Source organism: Homarus americanus, unplaced genomic scaffold (genome assembly GCF_018991925.1).
Source record: "Homarus americanus isolate GMGI-L3 unplaced genomic scaffold, GMGI_Hamer_2.0 scaffold34921, whole genome shotgun sequence".
Classification (NCBI taxonomy): domain Eukaryota; kingdom Metazoa; phylum Arthropoda; class Malacostraca; order Decapoda; family Nephropidae; genus Homarus; species Homarus americanus.
Genome location: NW_024741901.1, coordinates 23,352,948 through 23,366,807, shown reverse-complemented (window position 1 = coordinate 23,366,807; position 13,860 = coordinate 23,352,948). Strand labels below are relative to the sequence as shown.

The following is a 13,860-nucleotide window of genomic DNA, read 5'->3' as shown; positions in this document are numbered from 1 at the left end:
AGGTCGTAGTGGTGGTGACGATAGTGTGGTACTTACCCGTCTCTTCCCCCCTCACCACACGATCACCCCACCACCGCCTGGACAACTCCTCCCCCTCACTCCCCCCTCCTTCCCCCCTCACTTCATCATTAGCCGGAAGTCGTCAGCGGAAACGAGAAGCAACCAACATCGCCTTGTCTACATCCGTCCCCCCCCCCACTCCCTCCCTTCCTCTCCTCCCCTCTCCCTCCTTCCCTCCCCTCCCCCTCCTCCCCCATTATGTCTACCCTAAGAAAAATCGTCAGGTTTTATCTCACACTCGATACTTTGACGCCATTATCAGCACGCCAACATAAAGAGCCTATCTGCACACCTGTTACCTGTCCACAACTGTTACCTGTACTGTACGTCATACCTGTTCCACCATCCACGGTACACACCTGTGACAGCGGAAAGACACCTGTACTTCACACACACACACACGCACACACAGGTCAGTCGTCGGGGGCACACGAGCTGAATACTATGTTTCCATGTCCCTCTCCTCTCTTCCCTGGGGTAATTCACTGTCCTGGGCCACAGACATAATTGGTGATTGACGTCGTAGCAGTGATGGTGGTAGTTGTAGTAGCGATAGTAGTGGTGGTGGTGGTGAGAACTGTCCTTAGTAATGTTTGTGAGGTGTACGTGGAGGTGTACTTGGGGGATGTACAGTACACGTAAAAGTGAAGGTGTACACTTGATCAGATACCCACCTGGAGAGAGTGTACTGTACAGGTGCGTGAGGAACACATATACCAATAAGGGAGATCTGTGTACACCTGTAGGAGAGAGATTGTAATATAACAGGTGTTGAGGGGCGTGGGGACCATGCACACTTGGTAGAGGGCGGAGTGTGTGTGTGTGTGTGTGTGTGTGTGTGTGTGTTGAGACAGGAGAACATTACCTCATCCTTGCAGACATATTATATACTGTGTGTTGTGAAGGTGTCTGTGATCACGGACCGGCGACCACACACACACACACACACACTGGGCCGTAATAGTTCCCCTTCACCACCACCATCGCCTCCGTCAGCATCGTCAGGGAGGAAAAATAAGAGAATGCAATGGTTGGCAGGAGGTGGAGGCGACAAGGGAGAGGCTACGACAACAAGAAAATGACTAAAAAAAACGAGTTATAGTAAAAAAATGACCGTAAATCCCGTGTGTGTGTGTGTGTGTGTGTGTGTGTGTGTGTGTGTGTGTGTGTGTGTGTCCCTCTAGTCACACCTCTTCTATATCTGTTTGATGGCCGTAACGTTTGGATTTATTTCTTCAGTGAATGATACAATTTTTTTTTCACCTGGTCACAGTAAACCTTCGTACGTAATCTTCACTACGTCTTGTTGTTATAATAGATGCTTGAGTTATTGTTTTTGTTATTTGTTTATACGTGTCTGCTTAATCTATGTGTATGTATGTATGTCTGTTTACGCATGTGTGTACCTCATAAAGTAGTTACCTGGAGGACGTCACTTATTTTTCCAAACTACGATCAAGTTTACTCGTACCATTATTCTATAACGTGTGTTCCTACCTGTATGATGCCGCCTTCATTAAGTGTTCCTCTCTCCCCCCCCTACAGGTGTGATGGCGCCCTAGCCTCAAACCTCGACGAGCCTCAACTAGTCATCACCTCCCTGGACGACCCTGCACCACCCTCCCTCTCCACCACCATCATCACCACTCGGGACGGACGCCACTAAGGTGTGTAAGTTGCTAGGGAGGTCAAGGTGGAGTTGACCCTTGACCCCAGAGTGTCACAGTGGGTCCCGGCCCGCCTCAAGTCCTCGCCAGATGACGATGGAAAGCCCCCATCACCCCCTGAAGGAGAGCCCGCCGCCTTCCCCAGGAGACGATAGTAAAGGAAGTGAGTATTGGGTAGGCTTCTGTGTGTGTGCCCTGCTCCTGTCACGGTCCTGTCCGTGTGTGTGCCTTGCCTCTGTCACGGTCCTGTCCGTGTGTGTGCCTTGCCCCTGTCACGGTCCTGCCCGTGTGTGTGCCTTGCTCCTGTCACGGTCCTGCCCGTGTGTGTGCCCTGCCCCTGTCACGGTCCTGCCCGTGTGTGTGCCTTGCCTCTGTCACGGTCCTGCCCGTGTGTGTGCCTTGCCTCTGTCACGGCCTCGCCCGTGTGTGTGCTCTGTCCCTGTCACGGTCCTGCCCGTGTGTGTGCCCTGCCCGTGTATGTACTCTTGCCCTGTCACGGCCCTGCTCGTGTGTGTGCCCTGCCCCTGTCACGGTCCTGCCGTGTATGTACCTTGCCTCTGTCACGGCCCTGCCTGTGTGTGTGTTCTGCCTCTGTCACGGTCCTGCCCGTGTGTGTGCCCTGCCCCTGTCACGGTCCTGCCCGTGTATGTACCTTGCCTCTGTCACGGCCCCGCTCGTGTGTGTGCCTTGCCCCTGTCACGGTCCTGCCCGTGTGTGTGCCCTGCCCCTGTTTGTCCCCTTGTAGGACTGTGAGTGGACCACGTCAGTGTTCCTCTTCCTGAGATACGAAGACGTGGGATAGTGTCTCGGACGCCCTGCTTGCTTCGAACTCTTCACTCCTGTTGTGGAAGAGGAGCAGGAACGAGGGAGGTATTGAGGAAGAGGAGGCAGCACAAGGGGGGGAACTGAGGAACGAGGAAGTGAAGGAAGAGGAAGAGCAAGGATGTGATGAGGAAAAGGTTACAAGAGGCAGGAAGAGGAGCACGAAGGTATAAGGAAGAGGAAGAAGAGGAGGTAGAAGTGAGGAAGGAGGATAAAGAAGAAGGCAGTGTTAAAGAAAAAGGAGGAGGTAGTGTTGAGGAAGAAGGAGGCAGTAGGAGGCGCGGCGGGTCAGTTAGTCCCCGGGGCTGGGTCGGGCCAGACCACTGACCCACCTGACTGGACATGACCAGACTCCCGAGTAGTGACCCGCCCCAGGTCCTACCTGTCTACCCCGCCACCTGCCCGACCTGCTCCCCCACACTGGTCAGGGGGGGAGGGAGTGCCTGGGCCCTGGAATGAGGGGGGGGGGGAACTTGACCCTCAAAATTAAGGGGTTGTTTTTGATCGTGCTGGAGTAGGTGGGCCTGATGTGTGATGGGTTTAGGTGCTGTGGGGGACCTGAACCTGGACTATGTAGGTGTACCTGGGGACATGGTGGCTACGCGGTGGACCATGGAGGTGGACCGCGGACCTGCATGGAGACGCGGAGGTCAGGAATCCCACACTTGATATTTTGTTCCTCGCTGGCTGCAGGGATAGAAGGACGGCAGGTCTCAGGTGGGCTACTGAGCAGGGACCCTCAACTCCTGACTCACTGCTTCAGGAGCGACATCAGTGTGCCCGGGAGACCTTGTGTGTACACACCGCCTTACCTGGAGGAGCAAGAGACCCACTCGGTAATGGTGTCACCAAACCTCTCAAGTACAGTACATCTTGAGAGTTACTTTACACACGTTCGGAAAACAAATATCATAGTCTGGTCTTAACTTGAGAAACAACAGCGCGGTGATTAACGGAGCTGTTGCCGGAGTCTAAGGGCGCCTGTGATGTGTTGTTTCATGTCAACGTCGTCTTCGTTAAAGAACTTCGGTGTGTACGAGCATTGCCTCACCTGATCGGGGTACCTGAGCTGCCAGGAACCATTTGTGATTCATTAAGGTTACGGGTAGCAGCAGCGGTTAGGCGGGGGGGGGGGTGTGGGGAGATAAGGATGTGTTTAGGGAGGATAGTGTTGTGGGTGCAGAGGTGTGTGGGGAGGAGGGCAGGGATATGTGGGGGGAGAGGACAGTGTGGGGGGGGTGAGACAGTAAGGAGGGAGTATGGGTGGAGTGAGAGGCCAGGCCAGGTGGGGACAAAAACCTGGCCCGCTGAAGGTGACCGGCCAGCCGCCCAGGGTCACCGCTGCCACCCCTGGAAGGTCACACTGCCCCACCACCACCTCAATTGGTAACACCGCTACCACCACCACCACAGGTCCAACACTGGTAGCTGGTCTTACTCCACCACCGATAACAACCATCTCTACTACCACTACTGTTCCTCCCATAGTTACTACCACTGGGCATATCACACACACCGGCCCCTCCAGAATACAGGTTAATTAATATTTGAACTCGCCTGTGTCATCTTGGTGCAAAAGTTGTGGTGGAAGAAGGGCGTAAACCCCCAACACCTCTCGTGAAAGTTTTAATTTCTGGCTGAAGTGTAATTTGTTTAAGGGGGGGTAGGAGGTGAGGAGAGGGGCAGTAGAGGGGAGGGGAGAAGGGTGAGGGAGTGAAGAGAGGAGCGAAGGAAAGAGGAGGGAAAGAGGGTAGGGAAGGAAGACACAGAAAAGGGGAGAGAAGGAAGGGGGAGGAGAGAGAGAGAAGATGCAGAAGAGGGGAAAAGAGTGGAGAGGAAGATGCAAGAGAAGGAAGAGAAAATGAAGAAAGAGGGGAAAGGTAAGAGAGCAAGCATTAGAGAGGGGAGGATGAGAGGATAAGTACCACAGAGGGGAGAAGAGAAAGGAGAGGGATTAATAAGAAGGAGGAGAGGTGAATGGGAGATAAAGAGAGGGATGAGGGTGTAGAAATGAGAGGGCAGTTAATAGGAGAAGGGAGAATGAATGGTGAGAGATTAAATAGTAGTAGTAGAGAGGTGAGGAGAAGAAGTGAGAGAGAGGGAAGGAAGGTGAACACACACACACACACACACACACACACACACACACACACGACAGTAATGATCAAGTGTTTATTTACATAGGTGGTGCGGGCCGAGGTGGTGTGGACTCGTCCTGTGGAACCTCCCATAGCCTCCCATTCACCTCCCATAGTCTCCCATACGCCTCCATAGCCTCCCATAATCTCCCATAGCCTCCAATACATCTTCATAGCCTCCCATAGACTTCCATAGCCTCTCGTAGTCTCCCATACTCCTCCATAGCCTCCCATTCACCTACCATACCCTCCAATAACCTCCCATAGCCACTATACACCTCCCATGCACCTCCATAGCCTCCCATATACCCCCCCATAGCCTCCCATACGCCAACATAAGACTCACTTTGCCTGCCATACCCCCTCCCATTGTCTCCCATACCCTCCCATTGTCCGTGTGTCCGTCCGTATCTGATGTGCCCCGAGGCGTCTGTGTTTATTTGTTTTTCTCTTTTGTTTTGACGAGTTTACGAAATTCTCCCAGGATTGTGTAAGGCCTTGGGGCTGTGATACATTTGCTGAGGAATATTTATTTATTTATTTATTTAAAAAGAATAAACTCGTAACACTAATAAAGACAGAATATAGTGAAGATAAGGAACTCTTGTATGTGAATAAAGAAAAATAAATTCATAGAAGGGTTTAATAAGCAAAAGGTGATTGTGAATGTTAGGAAAAGTGTTTGAGTTTGTGTGTTAGGTTAGGTTAGGTTAGGTTGTGTGTCTTAGAGAATAATATTAAGTTAAGAAAGAATTTGAAAAAGAGGAAGACAAAGTGAAGGAGGTGTGAGGGGGGAAGGGAAGAGGTAGGGGTAGGGCGGGAGGGGGAAGGGGTCATATATTGGACTTGTGAGTGTGTGTGAGAGAAGAGGTCACCCGGGGTCACGCCTCCTTGGCTTTTGTTTACATGTGTGACGTCATGAATAATAGGAGGGTGGGGTGGGGGTGTGAGTTGAGGAGGGGGAGGGTGGTCGAGGGGTGAGGTGGGGGGGGTGGAGAATGGATAGAGTGGAGAGGGAGGAGTAGAGATAAGAGGGAAGAAGAGAGATAAGATAGGGAAGAGAATGGATGAGATAGAGAGTTAATTGAAGAGAGGAAAGTGGAATATGTCAGGTTTAATGAGACTGACGTATAAACACACACACACACACACACGACCCAAGTTGACCTGGTTCTTGAGGTCACATCGTCACATCGGTAGAGAACACTCATATGAGAGAGAGAGTGAGACCCGTACGTGAACTTTTCTCCCTAACTAGGCACTAATGACAAGAGTCTATTTACAGTAGACTCTCAATTCAATTATGTCGACATTTTGGCCAACAACTCTGGAGGAAAGACAAAAATATTCAACACAGGAAACAGTTCGTCGATAATTAAAGATTCTTTGTCGTGATAGAAGTAAACAGTCCTGTATATCGCTATTTACCGATTTTTAACTATACCTTCCGTTATATAGCGATAATTACCGATATAGTGGTGTGTGTTACGATTTAGAGTGATATTTACCGATACTTAGGTACACATTCCGATATATAGTGATGTTTACCGATATATTGTTATACATAATATTTACCATGAAGCTATTTTTAGATGAGTTGAACCAGGCCTTACCGCGTCTGTTTATCGTCAATAAAAAACTAATTAGCGATATATACCGAAAGCACGGGCCAGAGGTTGGGGCGTTAGGAGGAATATGGAGAACCAGTGTTTTAGAGACGACAGGTGAAAGTGGCCAAGGTGCCATGGCCCAAGGTGAGACGAAGGTGTATGTCATGACCCGACCTAGCGGTGACCTGACCTTACGTGGGTGCCGTCGCAGTGAAGGTGTGTGTGTGTGTGTGTGTGTGTATGGTGCCATGACCTGGGCTAAAGGGGGTCATCCTAACCTTATCTTGACCTTCCATGGATAACGTTTGTATCTTGACCTTCCCTGGGTGACTTTACACTGGTGACGTCACGGGGGGGGGGTTAAGTGTAGTTCTGAGAGAGAGAGAGAGAGAGAGAGCACCAAAATAATAATGTACTACGGATGTTTTTATCATTCTCTAGGCACCTTCCTGTCCAGCCCAACCACAACATAACCAACGTTCATCTCCTCCTCTTTCTTATATATTATTTGTTTCTTATTTATCTATGTATTCACTTATACATATACGTTCACACAGGCTCAACGCGTACATAGAGGTGATACATATTTATAAATATATTATATATATCATGTTTCTAGGTAGGAATGTAATGATTTCAAACATCTAGCGAGCCGGACGGAAATAATATCATGACCCCTGTAACAAGAAGGTCAAAGAAAGGTCAGAGGTCACTTGTTTGATATTTAATACAGGATTATTTTTTGTTTTGGGAGGGAGGGGAGAGACTGAGAGAGTTCCCCCTCCCCTTGGCCTTTCTGTTCCCCGTTTTCTACAGGGGTGACTATTGTAAGATGACACTCGGTCGGGTATTTGTCACATCTGTTCAAAGTTTAGGGGTCCATATACTGTATTTGTTATCCCCTCAGCTTGTAGAGTGGGTGGATGTAACACTTGTCTTGTTTGTTGACATAGTGTTTCTGTTTACATCATCTATTGTTTGTTGTTTGTTTACATAATGTATTTGTTATTGTTTGTTTACTTTATTTGTATATTGTTATCTAGCTAAGTAATCTACCGCTCGTATCATAACATAAGAACATAAGAATGGAGGAAACTGCAGTGGGCCTATTGACCCATACTGGGCAGTCCCGTTTATACCCAACCCCTATTGCTCATATAAGCATCCAACCTATGTTTGAAGCTATCCAGCGTATTCGAGTTCATGATGATATTTGGTAACTTGTTCCTTTCATCCACTACTCTGTTTCCAAACCAGTGTTTACCTATTTCACACCGAAATCTAAATTTTTCTAATTTAAAACCATTGTTATGAGTTCGCTCCTGGTTGGAAAGTTTGAGTACCTTTGTAATGTCCCCTTTGTTTAACCCTGACTTCCATTTATACACCTCTATCATGTCGCCCCTCACTCTACGTCTCTCGAGGGAGTGCAAATTAAGATGCTTTAACCTGTCTCTGTATTCAAGGTTCCTAATTCCCGGGATTAGTCTTGTCATTCTCCTCTGGATTCTTTCCAATGATTCTATATCCATTCTGTAATACGGTGACCAGAACTGAACTGCGTAATCCAGGTGAGGTCTCACAAGCGCTAGATATAATTTTAAGATGACCTCGCTAGTCTTGTAACTAACACTCCTTTGTATGAACCCAAGTACTTTATTAGCCTTGTTACGAGCAAAAACACATTGTTTACTTGGCTTAAGATTCCTACTTATCATTACTCCTAAATCTCTCTCGCAGTCGGATTCCACAATGGCATCGTTGTTCATCTGGTAACTGGTTTCCCTGTTTACATCTCCTATACTGAGTACTTTACATTTGTCCACATTGAATTTCATCTGCCATTTTTCCGACCATTCGAAAATTTTTTTTAGATCTTCCTGTAGTTTTGCAGAGTCCTCGTCAGATTTAATTACACGTCCTATTTTAGTGTCATCAGCAAATTTACTTATGTTGCTGTCTATGCCGATATCTATGTCGTTTATGTATATAATAAATAATAATGGTCCAAGTACTGAGCCTTGGGGAACTCCACTAGTGACGTTGCTCCAATGTGATTTAGTGCCATTTATGCTCACTCCCTGTTTCCTGTCCCGTAACCACGCCCTAATCCATTTAAGGATATTACCTTTGATGCCATGCGCTTCTACCTTTCTAATTAGTCTTTCGTGGGGGACTCTGTCGAAGGCTTTGCTAAAGTTGAGATATACCACATCATAATTGTGCCTCTCGTCCACCGATTCGAAAACTGATGAAAAGAATGTTAATAGATTAGCTAGACATGAACGCCCGCTTGTGAAGCCATGTTGGGAATCATTGATCAACTTGTGCTTCTCCAGGTGGTTTCGAATAGAGTTTGAAATAATTGATTCTAGTAATTTACCTACTATTGATGTTAGACTGATTGGGCGGTAGTTAGAGGATAGTGATGTATCCCCCTTCTTGAAAATCGGTATTACATTTGCTATCCTCCAGGATTCTGGTACTACACCCGTTTTTAAGGACATGTTAAACAACTTTGCTAAGGGCATACTAAGCTCTTCCTTACATTCCTTTAATACTCTGGCAAATATCTCATCGGGACCAGGTGACTTATTAGGCTTTAGTTTGTCTATTTGCTTATTAACATCGTTACTAGTCACTACTATCACCAAGATAGCGCCACTACGAGCAGAAGTCTGGCGAACATTCGTCGGGTGTCACGCCAAAATACTCCTCGCAGGCGTTGTTGATCTCTTACACTGGCGTTGTTCAATATATATATATATATATATATATATATATATATATATATATATATATATATATATATATATATATATATATATATATATATATATCGCATTATTATTACGTTAAGGTAAGTTGGGTTAGGTTAAGTTTAGTTGGGTTGGGTTAGATTAAGTTGGATAGGGTTAGGATTGGGACCCATTTGCACTTAGGGTTCAGTAGGATTGGGACCTTTTACCATTGGGGCTTATTAGAGCTAGGGATAGGTAGAAAGTGGGACCTCTTTACACCGGGGCCTATTAGAACTGGGACTCAATTGTATAGTGTTTGACATCATTGAATATTTGAACACTGTAGGCAGGTTAGGTTAGGTTATATCAGGTCAGGTCAGGTTAGCTCCTGGTGGCCGCCTCACTCAACACACATGCAGTGGCCAGGCAGGTGGGTCACACTTGTCCATCACTACCACACCTGTGTACCGGTAACACCCACATGTGCCACACCTGTCCATTACTACCACACCAGTGTACCGGCAACACCCAAGACATAAATATAGCAAGAATTCGTGTGCATGTGTACACGTAAACGCAATGCACACAAACACACACACACACACACCAGACTCTCGCTCTCTCTCCCATTACTTCTCTTATGTCTTCCGAAAACAATACCTCTCTCTCTCTCTCTCTCTCTCTCTCTCTCTCTCTCTCTCTCTCCATCCTTTTACCTTACGTGTCTGCCACAGTCACCAGGATAGATCAACAGTCACCAGGATAGATCAACAATCACCAGGATTGATCAACAGTCGCCAGGATAGATCAACAGTCGCCAGGATAGATCAACAGTCACCAGGATTGATCAACAGTCACCAGGATTGATCAACAGTCACCAGGATTGATCAACAGTCACCAGGATAGATCAACAGTCACCAGGATTGATCAACAGTCGCCAGGATAGATCAACAGTCGCCAGGATAGATCAACAGTCACCAGGATAGATCAACAGTCACCAGGATTGATCAACACCAGATAGTCACCAGGATAGATCAACAGTCACCAGGATAGATCAACAGTCACCAGGATAGATCAACAGCAGTCACCAGGATAGATCAACAGTCACCAGGATAGATCAGCAGTCACCAGGATTGATCAGCAGTCACCAGGATCATCCAGGATAGATCAACAGTCACCAGGATAGGGTCAACAGTCACCAGGGATAGATCCACAGTCACCAGGATAGATCAACAGTCAGCCACCAGGATAGATCAAGTCACCAGGTAGATCACAGTCACCAGGATTGATCAACAGTCACCAGGATACCAACAGTCACCAGGATAGATCAGCAGTCACCAGGATAGACAACAGTCATCAGGGATAGATCAACAGTCACCAGGATAGATCAACAGTCACCAGGATTGGATCAACGGTCACCAGGATGAACAGTCAGGACAGGATCAGGTCATAGATCAGCAGTCAGGATAGATCCAGCAGATCAGGATAGATCAGCAGTCACCAGGATGAATCAACAGTCACCAGGATAGATCAACAGTCACCAGGATAGATCAGTCACCAGGATTGATCAACAGGGATTGATCAGCAGTCACCGGATTGATCACGTCACCGGATAGATCAACAGTCACCAGGATTGATCAACAGTCATCAGGATGATCAGCAGTCACCAGGATTGATCAACAGTCACCAGGATTGATCAACAGTCACAGGATTGATCAACAGTCATCAGGATAGATCAACAGTCACCAGGATAGATCAGCATCAACAGTCACCGGATAGATCTCACCAGGATAGATCAGTCACCAGGATAGATCAACAGTCACAGGATAGGATCAACAGTCACCAGGATAGATCAACAGCAACGGATTGATCAACGGTCACCAGGATTGATCAGCAGTCATCAGGATAGATCAGCAGTCACCAGGATAGATCAACAGTCACCAGGATAGATAACAGTCACCAGGATAGATCAGTCACCAGGATGATCAACAGTCTGCCAGGATTGATCAGCAGTCACCAGGATTGATCAGCAGTCACCAGGTCACCAGGATAGACCAGCAGTCACCAGGATAGATCAACAGTCACCAGGATAGATCAACAGTCACCAGGATAGACCAGCAGTCACCAGGGTTGATCAACAGTCACCAGGATAGACCAATAGTTAACACAGTGTGGGGTTCCTTCTGGCAGCTTTCGCTCTCCCAAAACTGTGGCCCAGGGAGAGGTCACCAAGGTCAAGTAGGACGTCAATAATGTCAGGGCCACTGGCCTCGCTGCTGCCGCCCTGACCCTTCCCCATTCCTCCCCCCTGGACGGGAGGGAGGTGAGGGGAGAAGGGGGTGAGGGTTGTCACTGCCAGAGAGGGGAAGGGGTTATGAATGGTGGTACTTGCTATGGGGATGGGGGTGGTATGTACCTGTTTGTGGGGGAGAGGTTGCCTGATGCTGGGGGTTAGAAGGGCTTCTTGGAGGTAGGGGAGGGGTAACTATGGGGATGGTGTAGCGGTAGGGAGTATGCCTGCAAGGGGGAGGGGATAAGGGTTTTACCTGCTGGAGGGGAGGAGGAGGGGGGAGACTATTGATCAGGTCAGGTGTACCTCCAGCCCAGGTCGAGGAAGTCAAGAGCTTCTAGCCTACTTGGAGGTCACGGGAGTTCAACTGAGAGGTCACGGGAGGTTAACTTGGAGGTCATGGGAGGTTAACTTAGAGGTCATTGGAGGTTAAAATTTAGGAATTGGGAAGTAGTGACGTCAGAGTGAGGGAGAGGTTGTGGAGGTCGGGTATTACACACACACACACCTGTCCATCGTAGCCGCCAACACTTACTAACTCGACAGTAGGTTAGGTCAGGTTGGGTTAGGTTAGGTTAGGTTAGGTTAGGTTAGGGTCTAGTAAGATTGTGAGAGAGAGAGAGAGAGAGAGAGAGAGAGAGAGACCGACCGACCATCAATTAACCCTTAGGGGACTTAAACGCCTTAGGGGTAGGGGGGGGGGGCATTCAGGTAAGAGTGATACCAGTTGACTCACCTGTGTGGCCCTCACCTGTCACCTAACCTCCCCTGGTAACCTGACACATACTTCTAGACTCGTAACACCACTAGCATCACCATTAACACCAGTACTAACACTAGCACCATCAACACCATTAACTCCAGTACTAACACTAGCACCATCACCATTAACGCCACCACCAACTAGCACCACCATCACCATTAACACCAGTACTAACACTAGCACCATCAACATAAACGCCAACAACAACACTACCACTACAACAACAACAATTACACTAACGACAGTGCCAACAGTCGCTACATCAAAGCAGTATCTCTCACACCGTCACTGACAACAACAACAACAACAACAACAACATCTTTGGCGCTAGCACAAGTAACACCAGTAGCTCCAGTGGCAGTATTAACAGGTGCAGCAGCAGTAACACCAGTAGTAACAGTAACAACAATAACAGCAGTAACAGTAACGGCAGCGGGAGCGGGCCAGAGCGGTGGCGGCAGCGCCCGGCCGTTTGTTGACCCGACCCGGCCTAGTTCACCGAGACAACGATCGATCCAGCGGGGTCACCGACTCCACCGACTACGCTGCCACTGCCCTCCCCCCTCTCCCCCCTCTCCCTCTCCCCCTCTCCCCCTCCACGCTCCCCCACGGTAATATTTTTGTCTATTTTGATTCAGCATCTCTGGTGAAGACTCTCCTCACCATAGTGACACATGACCTGGCCGCCCGCGACCATAGTGCCTCTCTCCCTCCTCTTGCTGGCACCTACCTACCTACCTCCCTCCTCCTCCTTTTCTTCCTTCTTATCCCACTCTTCATCCTCTACACCTTTCTATGTTTCATTCCTCCTCCTCCCCTTACACATTTTCCTTCCATCATATTCCCCCATACATACCTACTCCCCCTCTCCTCCTTCCTTTCCCCTTCTTCATTCTTCCTCTCCTCGCCTTTGCCATCTCTTTTCAGCCTCGTTATTGGCACTCTTCCCTTTCTTCTCTCACCCCCTCACCCCTCCTCCCTCACCCCCTTGTTGAGCCTCCTTCACTCCCACTTCCTCTCTTATCATGTATCTCTCACAGTTCACCATGTACAGTATAGTATTGCTGCCACGTGACGCCACTACCACGCACATTGTGTTACTAGAGTAGCTCGTCTTCACAAGTGCCACGTGAAAACATTGTATCACCAGAGTGCTACATGGCGTCATTATCGTACTGGAGTGTGCCACGTAACGCCATTTTATTATCAGTGTGTCACGTGATGTCACAGTGCCACGTGAAGTCATTACCAAAGTTCTGTGTGACGTTATCATACACGATTGTCACATGACGTCATTACATTAGTAGAGTGCCACTTGACGTCACCTAGTGCCACTTTAAGACATAATACCGTAAGAGTGGCACATGACGTCATAGCTGAGTGCCAAGCTGAGGTGAGGGGCGGATGTGCGAGGGGGGTCACTAGGCTGGGGTCACGGTAGGGGGGAGTGGGGTCACCAGGGTAGACACGGAAGGGGTTGGTTATGGGGTCAGTAACCTTAGGTCACCAAGAAGGGGTCACGGAGGGCAAAACCCATGACCCTTCAGGCTGCCCTTAATGCATGAGTCATAAGCAAGCATGAACTCCGCATGCTTCCCAGATGGGCGCTGTAAACGCTTCTGCGCTACACCTTGCACAGGATGTAAGGGGGTGCCCAATAAACTAGCCCCCTCGGGGGCAATAAAAAAAAAATCTAATCTTGTAGTACGGTCATCACCAGTGTGGGGTCATGTGGGGTCGCCAGCCTGGGGTCAGCAAGGGCGAGTATA

The 13,860-nt window shown here is 48.4% G+C and overlaps 1 protein-coding gene across 3 annotated transcripts in view; it reads left to right on the top strand.

Moving 5' to 3' along the window:
- LOC121876220 (orphan steroid hormone receptor 2-like) overlaps window positions 1-13,860 on the top strand; it is a 56,934-nt gene that overhangs the window by 14,694 nt on the left and 28,380 nt on the right. For 2 of the 3 annotated variants that reach the window (XM_042381208.1, XM_042381209.1), the window contains one exon: window positions 1,606-1,890. In XM_042381208.1, coding sequence (XP_042237142.1) covers window positions 1,818-1,890 — 73 coding nt within the window. In that variant the 5' untranslated portion in view covers window positions 1,606-1,817. Of the gene's footprint in view, window positions 1-1,605; window positions 1,891-13,860 lie in introns of those variants that run through there. The other variant, XM_042381210.1, reaches the window with a different exon arrangement.